The 9,363-nt window shown below is 48.0% G+C and overlaps 1 protein-coding gene across 2 annotated transcripts in view; it reads left to right on the forward strand.

Annotated features, from left to right (window-relative positions):
* The window catches only part of CTXND1 (cortexin domain containing 1), a 35,017-nt gene extending 30,064 nt beyond the window's left edge, over positions 1-4,953 (forward strand). Inside the window, exons 4-5 of one of the 2 annotated variants that reach the window (XM_039722719.1) lie at positions 422-659; positions 1,316-4,953. In XM_039722719.1, the coding sequence (XP_039578653.1) occupies positions 1,370-1,549 (180 nt within the window). In that variant the 5' untranslated portion in view covers positions 422-659; positions 1,316-1,369 and the 3' untranslated portion in view covers positions 1,550-4,953. The remainder of the gene's footprint in view (positions 1-421; positions 660-1,315) is intronic. The other variant, XM_039722718.1, reaches the window with a different exon arrangement.
* Positions 4,954-9,363: the final 4,410 nt, after the last annotated feature.

Consider the following 9,363-nt stretch of genomic DNA (forward strand, 5'->3'; position numbering starts at 1 on the left):
GAGACAGGGAAGAAACTGTGAGGTTTTAAAATAAAAGGTCTTCAGTTCACCCTGAGGAAGACTTGCAGGGCTCAGGAGTTCAGGAGTCTCTGGGACACCCACTGGCAGCTGGCCCAGCACGGTGCTGCAGGAGCAAAAGGCTCCAGGTAGATGTGAGCCACCTCTGCCACAGCCCTGCCAGCAGCAGCAGCTCGCTGCAAACACAGCCAGGCAAGCTGGTCTGTGTAATAAAGCTGGGATTTCCTCGCTGTTAGTGCAGTCACAGAGAGCAGCTGGGCTGTTTGGTACCCCAGGCTCACACGTCCTCTCTGCAGCTCAATATCTTCTGTCCCCATCTCTCCTCTCCAGTAAAGCAGGGACTGCTCTCAGGTTGATTACTGCATTTGATGTGAATTACTTTGTTGTTTTGTTTGTTGTAAAGAGGTAGTCCATGTTCCTGAGCTGTAATCCCCAGCACTTCTCCCTCTCACCTTGGCCAAGCATGGATGTCAGGAGAAGTTTCCCCATCCCTGGGCAGTGACTCAATTCTGTGTAAGGCCAGCTCCTCTCCTTCAGCACAACTGTGCAAAGCAGTTTGTGCCACCAGCTGATGAACTGTCCAGAATCAAACTTTCAGAGGGATTCCATCACTGCTGAAGTCATTTTGGTTATGGATTCAGGTGAGGAGGCCAGAGACACCTTCAGCTATGCAGACATCTGCAGTGAATAAGATAATTCTTGTTCTAATCACATAATCACCTGTACCTCTCTGGTTGATAAAATATCCACTTAAACATTATATTGCTCCTAAAAAAATCTCCTACTGCCTGGAGAACCTTGAGTACCAGAGATTAAAAGATTATGGAAAATAAGTATGCATAATTTTCACTTTGCTTTGTGCCAGTGAGAGACAGAGAATGTTTGGACAGAGAGGAAAATTGGGATAGAAACAGTCTGCTCTGCCATTTGTCTGATCTTTCACACTAGCAGAGAAATGGAAATATTTTTGTGATTAGGAAATGCTGAGACAAGAACAGTGTCTGTGCCTCTTTTAGGAGATATTTCAAGCGAATAGTGCTCACTCACTACTGCCTCTCTTTTCTTTGTTAACATCTCTTTTTAGTGTCTCATATTTTAGCCAGAAGCATTTATGGGCTAAATTAAGGTGGAGATGAGGTTTCTTCTTCTCACAGCTCTCGGTCAGCAGAGCTACCACATTTCCAGTGGGTTGAATTGCCTGCAAGAATTTATCAGACCTGTGTCCAGTACAACCCCTGCTTTTCCCCACGCCCAGGAGCAGCAATCCCTCGTGCCTGACGCCGTGTTTGTTTTGCAGGAGCTCGATGATGTTAGGAGCAAATTCAAAGCCAGATGAAGAGCGGCCCAAGCAATGGAGGTGCCAACCCCCGAGCCCGTGTACGTTGACGTGGACAAGGGACTGACGCTGGCATGCTTTGTGTTCCTCTGCCTCTTCCTGATTGTGATGATCATCCGCTGTGCAAAAGTCATCATGGACCCCTACAGTGCCATCCCCACGTCCACGTGGGAGGAGCAGCACCTCGATGACTGACGGGCTCCCAGGCAGAGCCACGGGATGCTGTGGCCCAGGCTGCCTCTTCCCAGGGGCAGGGCTGGCACACCAACAGCCATTTTCAGATTTGCAGGGCAAAGGCAATATCTCCAAGAGCACATAGTGTAGATTATTTCTGCTCAACAGGTCAAGGTATCAGCAAGCCATTCTGGCAGCAGAGTTTACTACTATGCAGCAACTCTTATTTTACAGTTGGCATTTTAACTCAAGTAGCACAAGGTTCTCCTAATCTAGTGCTCCTAAGCACTAGATTTTCCTAATATAACTCTTGGTCTAGCACAGTTTGTCCCACACTCAATATCACCTATAAACCCAGGGTAACCATCAGTACCATGAAAAAGCAACAAGAGTATTCTCTTTTTCCTGGAAACAGATTGCTTCAAATATTCATTGCTTCCTTGGTCGTTATGGGTGCATTTTGGGAAAGGCCCAGATTTCTTATTCCAGACTATCACACTAAGTAGAAGTGCTGAAGTACCTCTGGCTAAGCAGAATTATACAAGCAGATTTATTCTTTAACTCACTTGGTTCTGCACTTGCACTCCCTACCCCACTGCAGCCATATTTCCAGTGACCAGGATACAGAAGCACTCAGACTTAGGGGGTCCTGGACTGTTGTAGACCCCATAGCACCACCTTGCTCTGTCCTAGTCATGCAAAAAACCAGCCATTTCCTCTGTCATGGGCCCTTGGATTAGTCAGGCCACTGATTTTGAGCTTGGTAGGCACCAAAAATCCCTGGAGCAGAGCTTGGACACTGCTGGTGTCAACTACATAAATCTTGCTGTGATTTTCAAAGAGTGATTCCACATGCAATTTCACCCTTCTTTTGCTTCAGGTGTACTTCAGTGGGATGAGAAAGGACTGGAATGGCAAGGACAATAAGCAGAGAGACTTTTCTCCCAGCTTTGTCATTCAGACTCCTCAGCAGAACATTTACAGTCACACACAATAATAAGCATTCTACCTCGGAGAAATTCAGCTCCTTCAAAGATTTTTCCCACAAATTTGTAAGGTACATTTCTTTCTCTCAATTCATTAAAACAGCCATTATGCAAGGAGGCAGAAGTGAACCCGGGAGCTCTGGAAATTCATTATTTATCTTTGAAGAATGGGGACTGCAGCATACCAAAGTTCTCTATTCCTCAAATTCTAAGGTTTGCTCATGCCTGCCTTTTCTCTCATGACTACAGGTTCAATTTATGGGATTGAAAGGAAGCAATTCAGAGCAGGTGCTGCAAGCACCATGAACAGACAAGGCTTGAGAGCACAAAACTTCAAGAAGGACATTTCTCCATTTCCCCTCCTCACCATCCTACCTGACCCCCAGGTTCTTGCCATGAGACCACACACATTGGGTGGGAAAGGTGGAAGCAAAGGCTGTGACAGGAAAATTAGGACACAGACTTTGTAAGGCACTGTTCTGGCTGTGACAGATTTGTTTGATGATCACACAAGTCAATTTTTATGTGCCTCAGTCTACTCATCAGTGAAATGGGTGTAACAATCTCATCTTGTCACACTTCATTTTGTCTGTCTAATAATACCAGAAAGCACCTGGAGAGCCTTCGATAGGGACACAGAAATGAGGTTCTTACTTACAACTCTTCCTGCTAAAATCAACAGGGAAGGTCTGGGTCTTGTTACACTGCAGGACTCTGTTACACAGGCAGGGGACCTGTCCAGACCCCCATTTACTCTCTCACTGCAGTATTTTGGGCCAAGCCAAATGGCACCTGGCTTTTTTACACAGCCCACTGGTTTCTGAGGATGTAAGGTGCTCAACACTGAAAACCAGAGATCCCAAAACAGCAGGCTGTGAGGCATATGGAGACTTTTGCATGGATCTTTTGAACCACACAATTTTTTGCTGATCTCCGTTGTAGGAGATGCCATTCCTGAGGCAGGAAATTCAAAGATTAGCTTTCCTCCTGCTGTCCTCCAGCAAGAGACCTCCACTGCTTCCATTGCCCACTGCAGATTGCTCCTCAGGCTGTTATTTAGCCTCAGCTTCTGCTAGCCAGGAAATCACCAGGAACAGAGCACTTTTTCAGGCTTGAATGTTAAATGTTCATTGTTCTTGGAGCAAACCCACTGTTCTCTCTTATTGGTGGGCAAGTCTATGTGTACCACAGGAATGGATGTCCCAGCTCAAAGAACAACACTTCTGTTCCCTGGGCTAAAGTTTGGAACCTGGTTTTTTCATTAAATCTTGTATCCCTCTATTGGGGCTATTTACAAAACAAGCAAAATAACAAAATTACATCCAGGCTAGGGACACTTTCAGTGTGCAGCTCACCTGGCTGAGCTCACAGCTGGTGCAGAGCAAGGACAGAGCTTGTCCTCACACCTCTCAGTGCCAGCCCTTCACTTGGTGTTGATCTGCATGCAGGACTCTTTGGCATTGTCACACGTCACTGACAAGCCCCAGTTCAGCTAAGGACTTTTTCAGGTGCTTAAGTGTAACCCTCTGAGCAGGCTGCCCACCTACAGAGACCAGGGTCAGTCCTGTGGCATGCTCCTGGCAGGGCAGGGACAGCAGCACACAGTCCTTGGAGGAGAAAGCCTGTCTGAGAATGAAGGGTTACAAATGCTGAGGAAGCAAATTGACAAATTTGCTTTGCAGGGATGGTTGCCACTGTTTTCTCTTTTTGTCCAGCTGAACAAACCATTTTATGGATTTTCCTGAAAATCCTCATGAAAACACCCCTCTGGGTAGCTTTGTTTTCTAATAAAAAGGCACTTGTCCTCCTGGCATAGCCTGTCAAGTCCATCCTTCTGTTGACAAAAAATGTCTTTATAAAAATCTGGATATTCACATACATGACTGCCTAAAAGTCAATGAGATTGTTTTTATAGTGAAAATGTAAATCTATTGGTCTCTTCCCTCTTGTGACCAGTGACAGGACTCCAGCCAGTCTGAGTTCAAGGAGCCTTTGGACAACACTCTGAGGCACATGGTGGCACTCCTGGGATGTCCTGTGCCAGGCCAGGAGCTGGACTCGGTGATCCTGATGGGTCCTTCCCAGCTCAGCATATTCCAGGACTCATTCTAATTTCTGCCTTCCCCCACTGGTTACAATCACACAACCTCATTCACTCCTCTTTAACCAAAAGCAATACTGAACATCATGCCTAGGCCAGACATTTTGAGCTCCTTCCCCTGGAGCCAGGGCTCTCCCAGCCCAGGGGAGCTCTGCCTGGTGCCAGCCCCTCTGGCAAAGCTGAGCTCACGGCCAGGGAAGGTCTCTGTCAGCAGGAGCTGCATCACTGGGCTTGGTAGAAACTCCAGCTGCATGCAACAAGTGCCTCTGCTAGTTTTGGTTCTTTTTTAATCATTGTGCCATACTACCAGCAACTGCACTCAGAGGATGCAAGTCAAACTCGTGCAAGTGTATTTATCTAACATAATAAACAGCTTCGACATGGAAAACCTCCTTGCTGTCTCTGTTGTGGTTTTCTTACAGTTGCCAGGATATCTTTAAAAATACTCATGACGCAAGATGATTTACAAGAAGGGCATACACTCAGGACAGCCCTCCTTGGAGAGTGAGAGCAGAGAACAGCTCCCTGGGTAGCTGCACCACTACAGATTTTTGGAGCTCAGGGCAGAGCTGACAGAGCCCCAGGTGTTCCTGGGGCTCTGCAGAAGGTCAGCCTTTCCAGAGGGGCTATTTCAGGCTACTCCCTTGGCCAGGAAGAGCACTCAGCTGAGCTTCAGCTCAGTGGGGGACTGCAGCATCTGTATTTCAGCAATTCATTATCAGTAACAAATTTCATACCAGAAGAAACAGGGCCACTGAGACCAGAATCCCTCCTGCTGGCGACTGAAAATGAGGAGCATTGCTCATCTGTGGGGGTCTCTTTGAAGAAGCTCCAGAGTATGGGATATGCAGGGTAAAAATCACCTAGGGAACTCCTCCTCTTGAAAAAAGATCAAGAGATGAATTGCTAATTCTTTCATCTTGAAAAAGAGCTCTGTTGCCTGAAATCTGGGTGCTTTACAGATCTGCTTGGCCCTGCAGCAAGTCCTCTGGCAGCAGAGCAGTGCCTGGAACCCAGTTTGCCACAAAGACTAAACCCCACTGATAAATCATTACTGCCCTCCTAGTCAGGAGCAGGGGCTGCAGTCCTCACACTGTTTTCTGTACAGCTCCTCTGGCTGAGGTAAGAGCAGACCTGAACTGAGGCCAGCAGCAGCTGAATTTGAGCAGACACCCTGGAAATGTTTTTCTGGAAGAAGCAGGGACTGATGGCAAGCCAGAGACCCACAGGATGCTGCTGCAGCCTGCTCTGGCCAGAGGTGTCCCCAGCCTGCTGGGTCATTACAGTCTCAGCAGGCAGCTCAGCTCAGAGGCAAACACAGGACTCAGATGGGAAATGCTGTGCTCACACTTCAGCCTCTCCTTCACATTTTTAACATTTTTTAAAGCCATTTTCATTAAAAATAGTCAATACCTTGCTAGCCAGGAGGAAAACCCCACTCACACACACATCTTTAAAGCAATAAACAATTTGAAAATGCCAGTTGCATTTACTCTCAGGTCATCATATATAATTCAATTCACAATGGTGTTAAGAAACATTGAGTGGCAGAATTCTTAGTTACAAAGCTCCATGTTTTGTACTGGAACCTATCCAGGCAGCCCACACAGGGAAATCAGAAACCAAAAATGTATTAAAATTGCATTAAGTGTGCTGAAGCCACAAGGACTGCAAAGTTTTTCAAAACTTATTTCATATTTAAGATTGATTGGATTTCTCCTGCAGCTGCTGTCGTGCCTCTGCAGATCAAAGGAAGTACCTGGCAGGGGTGAGCAGGCAGCAGAGCTGGGCACACTCCAACCCCTGCAGCAGATCCCAGAGCCCCCCAGTGGGGTCCAGGACATGCAGGGCTCTGCAGGGGCTGAGCCCTGAGCACACCCACCCTGGACCCAGTGCACAGGGAGGAGTGGGACAGGAAACCCTCCCTGTGCTCCCAGCCAGCCCCTCAGTGTTCATGACCAAGGGGTTAGTCCTCCAGGCTGAGCCAAGGGATGCCCAGCTGCCACCAGGGACTTCTGCTCCTGCAGCATTTCCCTTGGGTGTTCACAGCTGTGTTAACACCAGCCCTGCCTCAGCTGCTTACTGAGCAAACAGCATTGTAAAACCAGAAAGCACAGCTCAAATCAGAGAGCACAGGTCTGTGGTTAAAGCTTCACGGAAAACCAAGCACTTGTGCAGCACAGAAAGAGCTGAGGTGAAGAAGTTCTTGGGAATGAGGGAAGCTGGGAAGGAGGAACAGCTCACAGCCGATTTGTATGGAGCAGCATGGTGCCAGTACCTCAGCATGTCCCTCACGTACTCCCAAAGCCTTCAATCAATTTTAAAATCCCAGAAATGATCTCCCTCTTTCTCACTAAGCAGCAACTGTGTGGGCATTCTGAAGAGAAGCAGCAATCAACCCTGAGAAATGTTCTCCTGCCTCACTGCTTTACACCAAAAGCTACGTGAGTATCACTACCAGCCCTGTCCCTCCTCACAAAGTCACTACCTTGACCCTGAACACCCTGAGAGAGTGTTTTACTTTGAGTTATTACTGCCTGGGTAATGAAAGAATTATGAATATTGCTGACCCAAATGCTTACATCAAAACTAATTTTTTTTTCCAAGATATCGCACCCATTTCTAATTAGAAACTCTGCAGAAAACTACTTCAGATGAAGAGTGCCTGCATTTCACAGCAGAAAAAACATTGGTTCCTTTAAATTCTGAAATACATTTTAAGGGTTTATTCCATGGTTTGTGTTGTTTTTTTTTTGACACTTAATTATACCCACAGCACTATTATAAATTACACCCAGCTTTTTCATTACACACCAACCCGACGACGCTTTGATCTGTAAGAAAATGCATCTCAAAGTACTAAACAGTGGCTGCCTTTAGTTTTGCTACCAGCAAAATAGCAAAAGCAGGTGGAATAGTCTCAGGCAGGATGATTTATTGCCTCTATGCCCACCCTGTGACAGAGCAGCACAGCCCAGCAGCAGCTCCTGCACCCCTCCAGGAGCTCCCATCCAAGAGCCCAGCACTACTCACCCCTGGGATCACTGTGCTCCAGCATGGATTGCTGCTGAGTGGGAAATACCAGGCAGGAGAAGGATGCTCCAGGCCAGCACAGGAGCTGTGGGTTCCACTCAGACACACATTTCCATTTCCTCTGGTCACAAGCAAGGCTCTGTCTCCTCACACAGTGTTGGATGACCCTGAGTGAGGCCTCTCGGGTGGCTGACACAGCAGAAAGGTTTTAGTTTTTTCCTCCAGGCTTCTGAAGATCCAAGAAGGATTTTCTTGTTCTACACACAGGTTACAAACCCACAAACCTGGTGCTATGACAGGGCAGTGAAAAAGGAGCTCTGAGTTTGTTTGTGGGTTTTTTCCACTTTTGTTTGAAGCCAGATTATAAGCAAACTAAGAAAAATACATCTAAATCAAATGAAAATTAGTTATCTCTAGAAGCAGAGACAGCCACGCTCAACCCTAACTGAAACAAAATCTTCCAGAAGTTCATGGGATTTCTCAAGGAAATTAATCCAATTGAAACTGGCACTTCAAAGATAAACTTTTTCCAAGCACCCAGTCAGCCTGTTGAACTGAGAGCACCTAGGCTAAAGCACCTTCTTGTGCTAAGAGCCTGATCTTTCCACCATGCTCAGTTTCCCCTAGAACCAGAAGAAAGCTCCATGACCTTCATGTTAAAGGACAAGGGTGCAAACTGGCCCCAGCTGCCCCAGGGAGGTGGAGCAAGCAGGAGCTGCCCACACCACCTGTGTGTTTCCCAAAATTTGGGTCAGAGGCTGCCTTCCCCCCAGGCAGTGGGTGCTGCTGGTCCCAGGCCAAAGCTGTTTTGTGGGCAGCCCTGCACTGGGAGCACAGGTGTGCCCTTCCCTGTCCCTTGACACGGGGCACCCTGGCAGGGATGAGAACCAGCAGGGCTGTGCCTCCGGGCTCGCTGGGTAGCCATGTGCCCTCCTTCTCCACAGTGCCCACCCAAAAAAGAGCCCACTGCCTTCTTCTGGGGGGGAAGAAAGTGGTCTTGGGCACGCAGAAAAGTTTGTCCCCTTTTTTATCATCTCCTGGCATTTTGGCCCCCATCCATGTAGCAGGCAGCAGATGACTCTGAGCTCTGTCCTGAGATTTTGGACTTTGTCCAGCTCACCTCTGAAACCTGCTGTGCCTGAGGTCCTTTCCAGAAATTACCCACCTCCTGGGAATCTGGAACTTCTCCAGGTGTCCCCAGGCTAGAGAAGCTCAGCTCAGTCACCTTGGGGCCACAGGGCCCATCCCTCCTCCCACCCATCCCCAGCATGGTGCAGGGGTGTTTGGCCTGGGGATGTCCAGAGTGGCCACTGCAAAGCCACCTCCTCCCTCAGGGCTGGCTGGCTCTGGGGCACGAGCCAGCTTGGAAGGATCTCAGGCTGGATGAAGGATCTGAGGCCTCCATCCTGACCAGGTTTGGGGTCTCAGCACCACTGACCTTCTGCCTGAGCAGGCAGCAAGCCCAATCCCCACCTGCTGGCAGGAATTGCAGCATCCAGTTGGGAGAGGAATTCATTGGGTGTGTGCAGGACTTGCCTTTACCTTGCTCAAAGTTCAGCAAGAGCCCTATGGATTTACAGTTCCCCTAAGTATTCCTGCATCCAGAAAGCCTTGACAGCACAGTCCTTGTTGGCTGTGCAGTGTCTTGCATCAAGGTCACAGCTGATGGCCAGTGACATATTGCCCCAACATCAGCTCTCTGTCACACACTGCAC

Source organism: Passer montanus, unplaced genomic scaffold, assembly GCF_014805655.1.
Source record: "Passer montanus isolate IOZ18808 unplaced genomic scaffold, ASM1480565v1 scaffold5, whole genome shotgun sequence".
Classification (NCBI taxonomy): Eukaryota; Metazoa; Chordata; class Aves; order Passeriformes; family Passeridae; genus Passer; species Passer montanus.